Here is an 18,027-nt window from a genome sequence, read left to right as displayed (position 1 = left end):
AGAAACGACGTTCACCTTCATTTCTCAAACTCTTAATAATTCATTAAGTTAAAACAAAGAAAATCATTACCCGGTCTTAATTAGCATAGATTTTCACGATTTTAGTTCTCCGTTTACTCTTTAGTTTTTGTTTCGATTGAGAAGATCAGTATATCAAACACTCGAGATAGTGTTTCATCTGCTATCCAAACACCTCGAATTTCGTCAAAATTACTCCGCTGCGCGTCGTATTCTCAACTCTTTTCTCGGCGTTTGGGTATCCCGACGAAACACACTCTCTCGTGGTAGATATATTACATCATTCACAGAGCCTATCCCGCCTGCCCCCGCAGGCCAAGAGAGACCCTGACTCTGATGAGATGCCCACCACTATATGTGTTCAAAATGTAATCTCTCGAACGGAATATTCACGCAGGGCTGACTTAAAGACTCTTTAACGCGTCCATGTATAAATGCCAAAGGGATGTACTAGTCCACAACGCCACCGATACTGCAGTTTCAGTTGCCAATAAAATGCCCTTTAAACAGCCATAATAACCATGTTCTGTTAGTGAGTTTCGATCACTTTGAAAATGCTGGGGAAAAGCCACTCAGTCACCAACTAAACTGAAGTATGAAAGGCAAAAAACTGCCAGGGAATCGTTTTGTAAGTAAATAAATTGCCACAAGTACAAAAATTCGTTAACAGACACTGTAGCAGTTGATTTCCACATGACCATGATAGCGACGTCAGTCATTAATATCTTTTGGCGAGGAGTACAGACCTTCCCGTCCCCACAGAGCTAACGATCTTTTTAAAATTCTATCACTGACAAATGCGGTCAATCCCAGCCATAGTGCAGTGCGGCGAATTATTAGTGAATAGGCTTCATACATGACTACGTCACACGCTCAAAATTCACCGTCAGGCCTCGTTGGCGAAAAGGTTTCGGCTTCAAACCTCCTACACCCTCGTGTTGTTTTCACGACGGTATTGTGGTCATCTTTGCTGCGTTGGGAATTTATCCACAATAAAATCTACCTATATACGTGCAGGGTGTTGTTTTTGGCCTCGCTACCCTGAACAAGGTATAGAATTTTATGAGAATCTGTCCTAAGAGGGGTCTGAACCCATCCTGAACAGGGTATGATCGCACGTTTGCTGTCATTACCTGTGGTTTAACAGTATGTTACAAGCCGAAATCGGAGACGTTTGCCGGTGTTTAGATGGTCACTACTTAGTCAGCATCACTCAATTTTCAGGATTATGCAGTACTTGTATTGTTGTCGATATCCTCTAATCTCATCAAATCTTTTGTCCTAAACAGGATTCTAGATAGTCTTGTCCTACTCGTCAGGGATTTTTCTTTGTCTTGGGTCAGGGTTTCAAACCACCGGCGACACCCCTATACCCAACCATTGGTCAAATACCACCCCCCTGCACTGTCCTTGTTTCTTACATTAAGATACATGTACATCTAGCACAAATTGTCTAATTGAACCCGAAAGTGCCTATTACTTTGGCTAGAGTACATATGTAAATGTTGGATTTATTGAGTTTCACACGTGCAAAATAAAAAAAAAAAAATTAAAAAAAATAGTAATAAATAATAATAATAAAAAAAAAGAAACAGAGAGACATAAAGTACATCAAGTTGCAAAACGAGTGCTACAAATATAATACAGACCTACCGAAACACTAGCCGAAAAAATTCTTGTTTTTCGGCCATTTCAATTTCAGGAGAAAGATAAAACAAACAGCGGTTACACATGTTGTAGCATACAAAACGTAGAGTTTTTAAAATATACCATAAGAAACCCGTTTGTTATCGGTTTGTAACCGCTGTTTGTTTTCTCTTTCTCCTGAAACACTAACCGTATGTAGGTATAGAACATACTTCATTTAACTAACTAAGCGATGACAAACAAAACTCTCGTAAAATATTTCTACACAATTTTCATCACGATATTTAAAGTAAAGTTCTATTATGAATTGATTAACTTACTGGCAGTAAGGAAAACAAACCAAACACTTGCACATAGAATACTTGTCTCTAAAGAAGACCACCGTACATACTTCCTATAGCCAGCTTACTTTCATTTTAGCTGCTCAATATTCCCACGTTTACTGTACACACATTAATCATAACATTTACAATTTCCTCAAGGGTGATTGGTGCATGAACTGCTGTGTTTTACTCTAGTTAATGCAACAAATGCAGGACAAAACAGCAGAACAGTTTAATAATTAAGCATTTTTATTTGTAATTTTTATCCTTTGGAAATCTATAAACATTTTATCATATTTGTACATTTTAGCCTTTTAAGTATTTTTTTAAAGTTTTTATTATTTCTACTCTAATTTCAAATTTCTAAATTGTACTTAATTTTTTAGATCTTATAGATTGTACATATCTTTATTCCCCAGGATCCCTGTGGATACCAGCCTCGTTGCTGAATGGGCTACCGTGGTTACTTACTCAGTCACTTGCTTACTAAAAGTTAAGTTTCAACATTTTAAGTCTTCCTGATGGTTGCCAGAGTCTCTACTGTCCTCAGTAGCTTATGTCCTCAAGTTCTCTGGTGAATTTGATGTAAAGCTGACCCATACCTCTTGGCGCTTATCTCCAATATATGTGACTTAAAATTTAAGCGTCTACTCCCCCTGGGTGGGTTGCTAGTCCATTGCTGGTTACTCTACAACATTCTATTAGGTTGGCCCAACAATTCGCCGGTACCCATTTATACTCCTGGGGGGAGAGAGGCACTGAAAGAGTAAAACTTCTTCCCTAAAAACACAAAATAATAACCCTGGCTGGGCCTGGAAGGCTGACCGCTAGATATTGGGTCAAGTGAACTAGCTATTAGGCCACTGCGTCTAATGGTTAGTTAAGCGGCAGTTTAGCCCTCAGATAAAGCTCTTAGATAAAGTCCTCAGATAAAGCCCTTAGATAAAGCCCTTCGATAAACTAGCCCTTAGATAAAGCCCTTCGATAAACTAGCCCTTAAAAAAACCCTCCGATAAAGCCCTTAAAAAAGCCCTTACTGATGTAAAGTCCTTACATAAAGCCCCTAAATAAAGCCCTTAGATAAAGTCCTGAGATAACGCCCTTAAAAAGAGCCCTTAAAAAAGCCCTTAGATAACGCCCTTAGATAGTCCTTAGATAAAGCCCTTAAAAAAGCCCTTAGATAAAGCCCTTAGAAAAAGCCTTTAAAAAAGTTCTCAGATAAAGCCCTTAAAAAAGCTCTTAGATAAAGCCCTTAGATAAAACCCTTAGATAAAGACCTTAGATAGTCCTTAGATAAAACCCTTAAAAAAGCCCTTAGATAAAGCCCTTAAAAAATCCCTTGGATAAAGCCCTTTAGATAAAGTCCTTAGATAAAGTCCTTAAAAAATCCCTTAGATAAAGCCCTTAGATAAAGTCCTTAGATAAAGCGCTTAAAAAAGCCCTCAGATAAAGCCTTTAGATAAAGCCCTTAGATAAGGCCCTTAATAAAGCCCTTAGATAAAGCCCTTACATGTAAAAAAAGTCCTTAAATAAAGCCCTTAGATAAAGTCCTTGATAAAACCCTTAGATAAAGCTTTAGATAAAGGCCTTAAAAAATTTCTTAGATAAAGCCCTTAGATAAAGTCCCTGATGAAGACCTTAGATCAAGCCCTTAGATAAATGTCTTAGATAATTAAAGCCCCCAGATTAAGCCCTTAGGGCCTGTTTACAAGGAGGGAGGGTTATCCTAGCAAGCGGGTTAACCCTAGCTGGAGGGCAAAAGATAGTCCGGGTTTACAAGCAAAATTTTACAAGTAGGGTAACCCTACATCCCGGGACAACTTAATGGACGGTTACACTTAAAGGGTCTGGAAACAATTAGAAAGTTAACCCGGGTAGGCGGGTTAACCCTACCTGGAGTGTTTACAAGGGAAAAAGTTAACCTACCTGCCAGGGCAACTCCCGCACGCAGATATGGTAACCCTCCTATCCGGGTAACCCTAGCAGCCTTGTAAATACGACGAAGAAATAAAACAGGAAATGTGCGAGTGCTAGGGTAACCCTCTCTTCTTGTAAACAGACAGGCCCCTAGATAATAGTACATTTTAAATCAGTTTTTCTCAAGTAAACTATCTCCTTTGGCTAAAGGTTTCACGATGTGGTAGCTCTCTTGCGTAGCGTCTTTAGCTAAACGGCATTTTACAAGGCTGGCTCAAAGATTCGTTAAAGCGCCCATGAGCAATTAATGAAAGGAATGTACTGGTCCATGATGTTACTATTGCGGCAACAATGGTTGCCAATAAAATGTGCCTTTTCCATCTTCTTCGCCAAACAGCCATGACAGCCATATTCTGATAGTGAGTCTCGATCGCTAGAGAGACGCTGGTGAAAAACCACTCAATTACCAGTTGAACCGAGGTTGTGATAGCAAACGACTGCAGCAACTTTAAAAGGGAATCGTTTTGTAAGTAAATAAAGTGATACAAGTACAGAAAGCCGTTCACAGACACTATAGCAGTTGATTCAAACAACATGCTCATGATAGCGATATCAGCCATCAGTCTCTCACGGCGAGGAGTACGAAAACTTCCCCAAGGAGCTGATGTTCTTTTCCAAATCACATGACAAATGTGATCAATCACAACCATGGTGCTTCGTTCTATGACTTCTGTAGCGCCGTGAATTATTCCAAGAATGACGATGGATTGCAAACTGTCAAGATCTGCTTGCAACACTCGGAACATAACCGCTGACATGCACCACAAAGGTGCTAACAAGGTATGCGAATATCCCGGATGGGTAATGTTCCATGACCGCTGTACACAAATTCGTGAGATTACTTTGAGAAGGACTCCAATGAGAGGAGAGAAAAGTGCGATTAGAAGTTTACCATCCTTGTCTTGTTTGTTATAGGCTGGGTAAATTATTTCGGCTTCAGGAATGACAATAATTACAACAGAAAACACGAGAATTAACGTTTGAAAGAAAAACAACGCCTGCTGTCTCCTTGAGCAGCGCTCGAAAAAGTGTTTTGTTAGAAGATAAAATTGCCGGCATGAACTTAGAGTACTGAAAACGAAAAGTGGAATCTTTTGCACTGTCGAAAGTTTGGAATGAGACACTCCTAGCGCTTGTAGGAGCATGCGATAAGATGCGTCTAAACCATATGCAAGGCAAATAACTAAGATCAGTTGTCTCTTCACCCCATTTAACTGATATGAGCGAAAAAGAAATCGAAAAACCAACAATTCCGATCCATACAGAAAAGCAACACAGATGGCATCAGAAATCGATCTCAACCACTGCACTTTCACTGGAATGGTCTCCTTTGGGTAAAATTCGCATCTGTTTATAGTTTTATAACAAACATAAGAGATGAAAATGCATACTGAGCCGATGATTGTAGCAGTTAGTAAAGAAATCATAGCTCCAATGTACATGGATTTACAAACTGTGCGGAGAGCAGATGGTCTGAGTCGCTTCCAAGCCATTGCTCTATCTTCATCTTGTTGATCTTCCTCTGTTTCTTCGTTCTCCTCTGGCGTACACGCATTTATAACCCTTATATCTGGGTGGTTAGACGCTAGATAGTCCAAGCTTGTGGCGTCTTTGTCGCTGTATTCTTGATAAATGAGCTCATCAACAGGAGCATAATACCATTCTCGACCTGTGCTTTGTAGAGGATCGTAGCCAAAAGACTCTGCTGTGTATTCAGGTTCTTGTGGGTTGTAGTGCTCTGTCACTCCTCGTGTAAAACTGAACGCGATATGACCAAAAACCTCTATCAGTGTACTGCTACTCATTGTTGCTTCGAATACCGAACGAATGTAAAGAAAATTTTTGTCAGTGTAATTTGACGGGTTTCTTGTATGAAGGAAACCGAATTGTGTACTCCACGATGACTTGGAACAGGTAAACTAAAATATTCCTGTGTTCCTTGGCATTTTAAAGCTCTTTGGGAGTCCTATTTGCTACCGAACTTTGAAACATTAATTTACGATTGTTTGGAACCAAGTACGCATAAATGAAACTAAAAATTATTGTCATTATTCAGTAATAGTCTATAGATCGTGAGGCTGTTTCATGTGATTCGCCTCAGTAAACCCAAGCCAAGGATATTGTTATGTTGAAAGTCTCAATTAATAATATGATACTCATTAAAACTGCTGTGAAATAGTTTTTTTATTGTAGAGTTGAGGCATGATTTCAAAGATACATTGGAACAATTACGACAAGCAAATCATTTTCCGAGCATTCCGAACCCACCTTTATTTTTAAGTCATCTTGCTGAGTTAGTTAGAAAGCATTATTGGAGAACAATAGATTCCCTGCTAGTTATGTGGTAAACATCTGGTTCGGAAGTAAAACTTGCATCTCGAAGGAAAAATTGTGTGGAAAAATTATTTAGTAACGTTTTTTTTTTCTTGTTAGATTCAAACGGACACAAGACAATTCTTTCCCCTTAGGTTTCCAGCGCTGCTTAATTTTGGAATATCTTGTTCTGTATCATTGAGAGCTGGTAACCGAAAAACCTTGTCAACAGGATGTGGATACCAGTCTGCTCCCGGCGTTCTCATTGAAGAGGATCGAAACTTGTTTTCTCAGTTATTAATGCCCTTTTTCTTGGCTCGTTTAGAACTGCTAGCTCCACTGAGACACCATCACTGTATTGGAACTTATTTCATTTTGAATACCATGGAAAATGGTTTAAAGTAAAAAGTATGTTATTGAAGTTAGCAACGGGTCCATGAACTCTTTGAGCCAAGTAAATTGAAATCTCTCAGTTTCTAGAAGGTGCAACTGAAACCCTCAGGCTAACGCTGTAACGAACATCTCCTGTCGAGAACGTACCATGCATTCAACGCTTTCCGGTTTATAGAAGCAAGAGATGATAATCTAATGATAGATGCTAGTAGAGGGAAACGTCCCGAGAATTAGTCAACTGAATTTAAACGGTCATTAACTGAACTTAAGGTGACCAATTTATTCCAGAACTCTCTATGCATGTACAAGCAGACATAAATAGGCAGACATAAAATAGTCGATGAAACGAAAACAACCCCCCTGGGGGACTCCCATATAAAAAGGACGTGCGTGCTCGTCGTACCTTGTAGGGGTAAGGTAAGGCGGTTTTGGCACCTCTTAGGGTGCTCAACCTCAAAAGTTCCACAGCAGGAGCTTTTGCGCTATCTGGTAGGGTACTGAGCCAAAAAAAAAAAAAATGTGACAGGAGATAGTTGACAATTTTAAAACTTTACGAGTACAGACTGTAGAAGGTATTCGAAGCAATCGTCTTTATTGCTGTTAGAAATAATGAAAGTCAGTTAATGCGCTGTTTTACAATTGGTACCTCTTAGGGGTGAAAAAACATTCAAGCCACGCCCACAAAACAAGATTGTGGTACCTCTTAGGGGTTTTTTTTCAAAATTTCCGAAGAGCACCCCCGTCCTTTTCATATGGAAGTCCCCCCGGGAAACAACCGTATCCAATTGGCTGCAGCCATTTTCCTTTTCGGTGGATCCAGTCTGGCTCTTGACACGTTTGTGAAGGAGTTCAACCACCCGAGAATAGATATAAGTAATGTCTGTAAGAAAGCTAGCCAGAGAATTGGAGTGATCATGAGGTGGAAGAATCTTATACCAACTGAGGCCAAATTACACCTGTACAAAGCAGCTATTCTCCCTCATCTTACATATTGCCACCTAGTGTGGCATTTTGCAGAGCCTCGGACACTCGTAGATTAGAGAGAGAGTACAGGAGCGAGGACTGCGTGCTGTTTTTAGAGATAAGTTGTCTAGCTACCAGCAGCTGTTAGAGAAAGCCAGTCTACCAACATTGTATAATAGGAGACTACAAGACATATGTATTTTAATGTATAAGGTTAAACATAATTTGTGCCTGCGGACTATTTGTAACATGTTTTATGCTAATAGCCACACTTCTAATTTACGGCAGAGAGATTTTCATTTACCTAGATTTAACACTGCTACGTATGGAAAACATTCAATTCGATATCTAGGCCCAAGACTGTGGAGCAAACTAACAAGTAAAGAAAGATCGGCGATAAATCTCAAGCAGTTTAAGACCCACGTACGGAGGCCAGATCTAGACAACATCTTAGATGGATGTAGTGACTGTCATCTTTGTAACTCATAATTTCTCTTATAGGACTTTTCTATTAGCAGTGGGGATTCTCCACTGCTAGATGTAATTAACACGGTAATAAAGTTATTATTATTATTATTATTATTATTACTATTACTATTACTATTACTATTACTATTGCTATTGCTATTGCTATTACTATTATTATTATTATTATTATTATTATTATTATTATTATTATTATTATTAGTCAAATCCTTGTGCACCAAAAAGCGTTATTAACTACAGTCGAACCTCCCGTAAGCGACCACCCAAAATTTCAAGCCTAGGTAGTCGCTTACGAGAGCTTGGATCATATTGGGTGAAACCGAGAGCGGGGCCTTAACGGGAAAATCTCAAACCGAGACAGTGTCACTGGCTGCATGTGTGGATTTTCTAGCCTCACAGACCTTCTCACAAAATTTTAACAGAGGAGTATTTCGTTATGCAAATTTATCGGACGCACGAATGCAACTAATAGGTGGTTTTCACATGACGTCACTAAAATTCGACCTACAAAACTATTGATCTTCCTGAGATTTTACTGAAATGATGTATAAGAGCAGCTGAAAACTAATGTTCATACAAATTTTCGCTCCGAATGGGTTCTTGGTTTTGTGATACACTACGCTTAAATTTCTAAGCTTTTGCGTTACGCGGCATTTACATGACGGCTTAGCCGAGAGCTGTAATGATGGTTAAAAGAGTGACTTATTTCGGAGAACTTGGCTATCTGAACAGTTCATGTCTTAGAAAAAGTATTATTTTAATGTTTTAGAGTTCCTTGAGGGATAAATTCACTCTTTTGTTGCAAAACTCAGTGTCAGATGTTTCTGTTGGTTTCCGGCCGCCATGTTGGTGCCCATACGGATGGGCACCAGCATGGCGTCTCCATACGAATCTCTATAAATTTGGGTAAAAAATTTCTTGGCATATCTCGCATAAGAAAAATTGCTGTGACCAGAATTTTGGCGAGAGTCTTCGCATATTTACCTTCTTTCATTTCCCAGATTCTGGACTTTATCTATTGACCGGTTTTAATTTTTATTTTGATCTATTTTGAATTGCGTGACACTGAAAACCAGCAATTCGAACAGAGAGATTCAACCAGACAGTTCAGGTTCCCTGTTATTGTTATAAAAACAGGTTCACGTTGTTAACTGGATGTATATCGAGTTATAGATACACTTGAAAATTTAAATAGCACTCGAAAATCTCGATTTATTCTTGGCTACGATCATTCACGTCTCCAGATCTAGAGCTGCATGTCTATACATGTCCATCTTATATATAATCGGCAGTGAAACTCTTATTAATTCAAACAACTAGCTGATCTTGTGCCTTCAGCGCCATCTTTCCTTTGTGCTAAGCTAAGAGTGACAGTTGGCTCTGCCGGAGACGAGAATGACCTACGCGTCGATCAAATCATTGTATCCAGACAAAACTTGACTGAAGCAGCTGAGCAACAGCGATAAGCATTGAACGATTCTTTCTTATTCACAGTTTCGACACTGATTGAAACTTCCTCAGCTGAATGTTAATCAAATAGTTTTTCAAAAAAAAATTAATGATGATTTTCGGACAAAAATGATACCTTGTTCAACATTTCATGTACTTCAATAAGTCACGTCAATTTGATCTCCTGATAAGTAATGTTTTCAAAGTGGTTGTCCAAAGTTTTTAAAAAGCGTTTTGGAATCCCCGCAATTTTTCAGTTATTCAGTTAAAAGTAAGAGTAGCTATAGTTCTTGAGAGTACATTCAACTGATGCAGTTTCCGAGCCAAACATTTTCGTTATGAGTAACACGCTGATAGAGGTGTTTAGGGTTCATTGTGTTAGCTTAACTCGAGGCACAATTGCATATGCTGGACAAAAAGCTTGAAAAAACTGAGAGAAAAATAAGTTTCGATCCGTGGACGCAAGGGTCGAGAGAGGAATGACGTGCCTCGATCCAGCTACTGACAGAAAAACAGAAAATGCAGCCAAGTTCGAACCACTGAAAGATGTTTGAGAACACTTTGAAAAGACCGCAGTTCCTTTAGCTTAAATATTCATGAAGTTGCCATGTTATCATATCGACAAATAAAATTCAATTTTTTCGGCTTGAAAATTTGAATGTGGCATACAGGGAGATCTTTCCTTGGTTTGCATGAAAAAGACTTTCTAGAATCGCACGAAAATGCGTACCCTATGATTTGCCAAGTAAAACACCCTTCCATGAACAGCCAATAGATAGATCATTATTGACCACCTGCTTTTTACTTAGATTTTAAAGTCGAAAATTGAGGGTTTTAGTAGATATATAGTAATTAACAGGCGGAACAAAAAAGTGTTCATAAAAAGTGAATATTTGAAAACATAACTTCACAAGACACAACAGTTATACGGCCCGCTGATTTCTCGACAGAAGGCTTCGAACGAAAGAAAAACAAATATCACCGGAAGACATAGTTTGTCAAATGCAGATTGCCACCAAAGTTCAGTCACGTTGCTTGCTGTACCCCTAAGAGCATCACTAACCAGGTGTCGATTAGAAAACGGGCTCCTGCACTGACAAAAAACTAGGTGGGTTTTGAAATATTTGTTCAACTGGTCTCCCAACCAAACACGATGAATGGAAACGCCCTGATCGAGGTTTTTGGTCATATCGTGTTCAGTTTTACACGAGGAGTGACAGAGCACTACAACCCACAAGACCCTGAATACACGGCAGAGTCTTTTGGCTACAGTCCTGTAGAGAGCACAGGCCAAGAATGGTACCGTCACGGAGATGCTGACGAGGAGTGTATTTATCAAGAATACAGCAACAGACAAGCCACAACTTTAGACTTCATAAGATCTAGCAGAATTAATGCAAGCCTTATAGACGCAAGTTTCCCAGAGGAGAACGATGAAATAGAGGAAGATCAACAAGATGAAGATAGAGCAATGGCTTGGAAGCGACTCAGACCATCCGCTCTCAGAACGGTTTGTAAATCAATGTACATTGGAGCTTTGATTTCTTTACTAACTGCTACAATCATAGGTTCAGTATACATGTTGAGCTGCTATCTATGTCTTAAGACTGTAAACAACTGTGAATTTTACCCAAAGAGATCCTTTCCAGTAAACGTCCAATGGATGAGATCAATTTCTGCTGCAGTGGCTTGTGTTTTCCTATACAGTTCCTTCTTTGTGAACACCTTATTTCTCTTTCGCCGGTATCAATTAATGGGGGTGAAAGGAAAACTGATCCTGGCTGCTTGCCTCACATATTTCTTGGACTCAACTTATCGAGTGTTTCTACAAGCTTTGGGAATATCTCATTCCAAGCTTTCTACTTTGCAAAAACTTCCACTCTATGTCTTTTTCTTTATGAGTGTATGTGTTCAAGCCTATCTTCTAACGAATCACTTCCGTCTGCGACGGACAAGGAGACAGCAGCTGGCTTTGTTCTTGCAAATGACAGCTCCTCTCTGTTCCATTATAATTCTTGCCGTTGCTGTGGTCGCTATCATTTATCCTCTGTGTAACGTGCAAAGCAAGGAAAGTATTCTACGCCTGGTAATCGCACTCTTTGCTCCTCTCATTGGAGTCTTATTTAAAGTAATCTCACGAATTTCTGTTCAGCGGCTAGGCAACGTTACCCATCCAAGATATTCGTGTGTCCTGTTAGCGCCATTGTATTGTGCCTCAGCGATTATGTTCCGAGTGTTGCAAGCAGATCTTGACAGTTTACAATCCATGGCTGTTCTTGGATTGATTCACGGCGCTACAGAAGTTATAGAACGAAGCACAATGATTCTGATTGACCACATTTGTCATGTGATTTGCAAACGGACATCAGCTCCTTGGCGAAGTTTTCGTACTCCTCGCCGTGAGAGACTAATGGCTGATATCGCAGTCATGAGCATGTTGTTCGAATCAACTGCTATAGTGTCTGTTAACGGATTATTGTACTTGTATCAATATGTATACTTAAAAGAATATTCTCTTTTAAAACTGCTACGGTCCTTTGCTATCACAACTTCAGTTCAACTGGTGATCGAGTGGTTTTTCACCAGCGTGTCTCTAGCGATCGAGACTCGCTATCAGAATATAGCTGTAATGGCTGCTTGGCAAAGAAGATGGAAAAGACACATTTTAATGGCAGTTGTAGCTACTATGTCGTCAGCCCTATGGGTTAGCGCAAACCTTTTAGACATGGCACATGAGCGTTTTGAAGTGCCCTCCAATCAGCCTTGTGAAATGCCGTTGGCTTAAAGCTAGCGATCACAAAGACTTTGAGCTACAAGCTGCTCAACCCGAACAATACCACACCGCTGACTGCAGAGACCCGTGATTCTGGTTGTTGGCTTGGAAGTGATTGGGAATTTTCACGCCATCATCGAAGTGAACAATCAACTAATGTGTTAATGTACTAATTAACACAAAACGTCCTAGTGTTCTGTTTCGACATCGGCTTCGAGTTTTTGGATCGAATATCAGAGTGTCTGGAGTAAGGAAAAATTTGCAGCTATTCTAGGATATTCCCAGTTTTAGCTGGGTAATATTCGGTCACTTAACGTGTTTAGACCAATCACGCGCGAGCGAAATATTTGATGGATTGTAGTCAAGCTTATACTCAAATGTTAAGATTTAGTACTTTAAGATTGTTTTGCATTTGTTACCATGTTAGTTATAGGGGGTTCTGATTAGCTTAATCGTTACTGATCAAGCCTGCAAAATGCTGTCTAAGTCAGAATCAGGGCAAAGGTGATAGGCGCACCAACGTAAGACTTCGTACTCTTGCACATATTTAAATCTCACCGGCCTGCTGACAAGACAATATTCACAGCTGTCATAATTTTAATCAATTTTTTTTTTTTACGATAACAAGTTGTTAAATTGTCCGCTCTCGCTCGTTGACGCATCGCATTAAATATGAATTCATGTGTCTGTCCGCTTATTGAGAATGAAAATTAGCCATTCTACGCGCGAGAATTTCTGTAGTTATCGTAAAATAACAAATGGAAAGCGTTTTCCGCTTTTGATCGAGTTTTGGTAGATTTCTACTCCACTACAAATACTTCAATGTGATTGGCTGAGGTAACGTACACTATCAGGAAAAAGTAGCCACTCAGGTGTGTTATATTGGAAATCCGCCAATCTGATTGGTTCTCTGGTCATTTTCTAATTTTAGGCTTAAAAATGGAAGGTTTTACTCTGTAATTAGAGTGTCTACTAAAACAATTAGACTACTCGTCCCCGTTTTCTATGAACGAAAGTCCACTCGGCTACGCTTCGATGATTATTCGCTCATAGAAATCTCACGCTCGTAGTCAAATTGTTAATTAGAGAGAATTGGCTGGAGTTCCTCTACATAATGGTGGCGTTTTCTCCTCTTCTTATTAATTTAGAAATATTACTGGATAATTTAATTTCTAGGAAGGCCAAGAAAGGAATTTTCCCCTTTTGCGACGTTTTAAAACCGCAAAATTGTTTAATGTACTGATGAGTGCGAATACACAGGTTTGTTATACCTTCCAACCCAAATACGTTTTCCGATTGGAGGAGAACGTGTAACGTATACCGTGGGTCAAAACTCACTAACTCCCTAGGGAAACAACAACTTGAACTAACGACTCGCACGTAATCAGGTCGTGATTCGTTAAAACCGCGGCAAATTTGTGTGCCAGCCGGCCTCAGAAAGCAAATTGATTTTTTGCGGTTTTTTAAATTTATTATTGAGTTGAGAAGTATAACAAAACATTCAATGACTGGCCCCGCGGGATACAGTGAGTTTTGTTTCCCCTTGACCGCAACCTCGGGAACATTGAGGGTCTCGGGGAAACAAAGCTCACTGTTTCCCGCGGGGGCCAGTCATTAAGTGCTTAGTAAGTTTCAAACTACAATTCATGTCGCGCTTGACTTTGCCAAAGGGTAAAGGGTTTAATACTACTTAAAATTTGTACAGGTAGACGGAAATATTAAAAAATTTTAATTGAAGGAAATTTTGTCGGGTTTTTACTTAAACAATTAGATTATTCGCTCTCCTTTTTATTAAATGATTAGATACTTGATTCGGCTCAGCTTTTACCCCTTAGAAAAACCGAGCTCTTAATCTAATTATCAAATAGAAACATGGGCGAAAGTTATGGAGAACGAGAAAATGCTAGTTTCTTTTCAACTAGCTGGTTGATTTTGTTTTTTTTTTTTAACCGAGTTCAGTTTTCAGTTATTTTATCCAAAGGCACTATAGTTAGAGGTAGTCGTGGGTAAAATTGCTTTTAGGAAACACTTCCCTCCCCCCCTCCCCCCCCCCCCCCCCCCGCAAAAAAAAAAAAAAAAAAAAAAAACGGGAAGGGAAAGTTGTTCGTATATTTTGATTACTTAAATGTAAAATCTCTTTCAGTGTCACGCCATCATTACGGCAAAACTTTCATTCTAGTTCTTTGTTTCTGTGCTAGCGTCTTATTTAGGCTAAAATAGCAATTTCAAATTAATCAATGGCTTCTGACTTTCGATTGAATTTGCAAAAAGATTATTTCTTTTAGTTTTTCTGTGCCTGAGACAGAGTGCTGCGATTGCCATAAAATTAAGCACACTTTCCGTAATGTATTTTTCGATTCTCACTATAGTAAATAAAGTTTAGTTTTGAAAATTCAGTATTATTCAAAGGCTCTATTCGTTTGAAATTATCGGGGAAATAATTGCCGTGATGAAATACAAGTAAAAATATCTATGAGAGTCTTTGGCTACGATCCTCTTTAAAGCCAAGCCGGGAACCTTCAATTCCTTGCATTCTATTTTGGAAAATAGTAAACGATACAAATTGATAATATACAAGGCTAAAAACTTAAAAAGAAGATTTATTACCCAACCAAACGTTTTCGACATATTCTCATCATCAGGGTTGATGATTCTGAAGGTCTTGCCAACTTTTCTATGGGTCTGAATTTTCTGGTCCCACAAAGTATTACCGTAATGCATGATATTCGCGGAAACGATTTCTTACGTAAAACATCTTAAACAGAGTGAAAGTTATGCTCTAGATTACATTGTAAGAAGTGCAATCAAAACCCTCGGTGATTTTTATTGAGAGTTTCGGACCTAACACGCTAACAGCTTTAAGGAAGAAAAGACAAGTGCAGTGCTTGGTTCATTATTCGTTGGATTTGAGAAAACTTTATCAGTTCAATCAATCATAAGTAATGATCGTCGACGTTCGACGAGTCACTATTTTCGAGTGCAGAGGATGTTACAGCTGAAATTACTTACGAATCTTTGCGACCGAACAAGTCAACTGGTTTCTTGCTGATTTTACTGATATCACGATGATGTCTTTCACATCACTTTGGAGTCGAAACTGATCACATGAGGCGGAAATGAGGAGGAAATAGGAAACACGAAGATGTTACATCCTCTGGCTGCGTTTTTTTCCCTTTGGACCAAATTCAAGGTTATCACCTTTTGTTCGACTCTCTTACGGGGCAATGAGTAACAGAACACTGATAGAGGTGTTTGGTCATATCGTGTTCAGTTTTACACGAGGAGTGGCAGAGCACTACAACCCACAAGAACCTGAATACACGACAGAGTCTTTTGGCTACAGTCCTCTAGAAAGCACAGACCAAGAATGGTATCGTCACGGAGATCCTGATGAAGAGTGTATTTGTCAAGAATACAACGACAGAGAAGCCACAAGCTTGGACTATCGAGCGCGGTCTAACAGCCAGGCAATCAGGCTAGTAAACGCGTGCTCAACAGAGGAAAAAGACGAATCACAAGAAGATCACGAAGACGAAGATGGAGGGATGGCTTGGAAGCGACTCAGACCATCTGCTCTCCGAACGGTCTGTAAATCAATGTACATTGGAGCTTTGATCTCTTTGCTAACTGCCACCATTATTGGGTCAGTATACATGTTGATCTACTATCTATGTTTTAAAACTATAAACAACTGTCAATTTTACCCAAAGAAGTCCATTCCAGTAAAAGTCCAATGGATGAGATCAATTTCTGCTGCAGTTGCTTGTGTTTTTCTATACATCTCGTTCTTTGTATACACCTTATTTCTTCTTCGCCCACATCAGTTAATGGGGATCAAACGAAAACTTATCCTGGTTGTTTGCCTCGCATATTTCTTGGACACAACTTTGCGACTTTGCAAAAACTTCCTCTCAATGTTTTGTTTTTTATGAGTATATGTGGGCAAGCCTATCTGCTAACGAGTCACTTCCGTCTGCTACGGACATGGAGGCAGAAGATTGCCTTAGGTTTACAAATGACAGTTCCCTTCTGTTCTCTCATAATTGTTGCCGTTGTCGTGGTCTCCATAATTTACCCACTGTATAACAAGCAAAGCGAGGAAAGTCTACTGCGCCTGGTAATCGCACTCTTCGCTCCTCTCATTGGAGCCTTATTTAAAGTAATCTCACGAATAGTTGTTCAACGGCTAGGAAGCATTATGCATCCGGGATATTTTATGTGTCTTGTTAGCGCCATTGTATTGTGCCTCAGCGATTATGTTCCGAGTGTTGCAAGCAGATCTCGACAGTTTACAATCCATGGCTGTTCTTGGATTGATTCACGGCGCTACAGAAGTTATAGAACGAAGCACAATGGTTATGATTGATCACATTTGTCATGTGATTTGCAAAAGGAAATCAGCTCCTTGGGGAAGTTTTCGTACTCCTCGCCGTGAGAGACTAATGGCTGATATCGCTATCATGAGCATGTTGTATGAATCAACTGCTATAGTGTCTGTTAACGGATTATTGTACTTGTATCAATACGTATACTTAAAAGACGAGTCCCTTTTAGAACTGCTACAGTCTTTTGCTATGACGACTTCAGTTCAATTGGTGATCGAGTGGTTTTTCACCAGCCTCTCTCTAGCGATCGAGACTCGCTATCAGAATATAGCTGTAATGGCTGTTTGGCAAAGAAGATGGAAAAGACATATTTTAATGGCATTTGTAACTACTATGTCTTCAGGACTATGGTTTAGTTCAAATCTTTTAGACATGGCACATGAGCGCTTTAAAGAGCCCTTAAATCAGCCTTGTGATATGCCCTTTACTTAAAGCTAGCGATCGCAAAGATCTGCAAGCTGCTCGACCCGAACGTTGCCACACTGCTGACTACAGATATCCGTGATTCTGGTTGTTGGCTTAAAATTGTAAGTAAAAGGCAGTTAATCAGACTCATAACGTCTCAGCGCACTGGTGCGTCATAAGCCTGGAACGTCTCTTAAGAATGGCTGACTGTTAGGATCGAGAACCGCCGGTCAACGACCCATTTGGCAAATCGCTCATATTTTGCCCAAAGATACCCTTAGGTGACCTAATTCTAAAAATCATATTTCAAGGTTCCAGCGAATTTTTATTTTTCAGAAATTCGCGAAAATTTGAAAGCGCGGTCAAAGTGCGGTTTTTCGTGTAATAAAATGACCGAAATAAGGTGCGAGGACGAAGCGCTGGCAAAGTCTTAAAATAAATTCAGTTGACTTCAAACTTCACACAAATGTGGAACAACCACTCTAATTTATTCCTCGTTTTAAACTAATCTCAGAGATGTTGATATAGTGGTTTTCCGAACCATTTTAAAAACACCTATGAAGCGTGTGAAAAATAACGGCAAACTATAGGTCATGTTTAACAGCATAAAAATGCATCTGGTACCTCACTTTCCGATTATTTTACTTCACAGCCTAGAAATATCATTATTAAACATATATCATGCCAAGTTTCATGCTCGAACTCGCAGTATTTCCCTTTGAGAAAAACGAAAATCTATGTCAATGTGTTGGGCGTAAATAACACAATAATTATAAACGAACAAGAGACAAATCAGTTTCAACGGCGAAAGTAAAAGGCCATCATTCATTAAAATCCCATCAATTCACTGCTATCAGTAGAAACATAATGTCCACTACATAGAAACTGTTTTTAG

The 18,027-nt window shown here is 39.3% G+C and overlaps 2 protein-coding genes and 1 pseudogene across 2 annotated transcripts; 2 read left to right on the top strand and 1 right to left on the bottom strand.

Annotated features, from left to right (window-relative positions):
* Nucleotides 1–2,320: 2,320 nt before the first annotated feature.
* LOC110049591 (uncharacterized) lies at nucleotides 2,321–5,770 on the bottom strand. Its single transcript, XM_020755395.2, has one exon. The coding sequence runs from the start codon at nucleotides 5,768–5,770 to the stop codon at nucleotides 4,151–4,153; it is 1,620 nt and encodes a 539-aa protein (XP_020611054.1). The 3' UTR covers nucleotides 2,321–4,150.
* Nucleotides 5,771–6,025: 255 nt separating this feature from the next.
* Nucleotides 6,026–14,084, top strand: LOC149112174 (uncharacterized). The gene has a single exon (XM_089289924.1). It carries the CDS (start codon nucleotides 10,723–10,725, stop codon nucleotides 12,352–12,354), a length of 1,632 nt encoding a protein of 543 aa, XP_089146050.1. The 5' UTR covers nucleotides 6,026–10,722; the 3' UTR covers nucleotides 12,355–14,084.
* Nucleotides 14,085–14,956: 872 nt separating this feature from the next.
* On the top strand, nucleotides 14,957–17,285 carry LOC149112173 (uncharacterized; annotated as a pseudogene).
* Nucleotides 17,286–18,027: the final 742 nt, after the last annotated feature.

The sequence above is a fragment of the Orbicella faveolata genome, unplaced genomic scaffold (genome assembly GCF_042242905.1).
Source record: "Orbicella faveolata isolate gen_17 unplaced genomic scaffold, um_ofav_v1 contig_2, whole genome shotgun sequence".
Classification (NCBI taxonomy): domain Eukaryota; kingdom Metazoa; phylum Cnidaria; class Anthozoa; order Scleractinia; family Merulinidae; genus Orbicella; species Orbicella faveolata.
This window is presented reverse-complemented; position numbering and strand designations above follow the sequence as displayed.

Coding starts and splice junctions, on each gene's coding strand:
- LOC110049591 (XM_020755395.2), bottom strand. CDS start 5,770: ATGAGTAGCAGTACACTGATAGAGGTTTTTGGTCATATCGCGTTCAGT.
- LOC149112174 (XM_089289924.1), top strand. CDS start 10,723: ATGAATGGAAACGCCCTGATCGAGGTTTTTGGTCATATCGTGTTCAGT.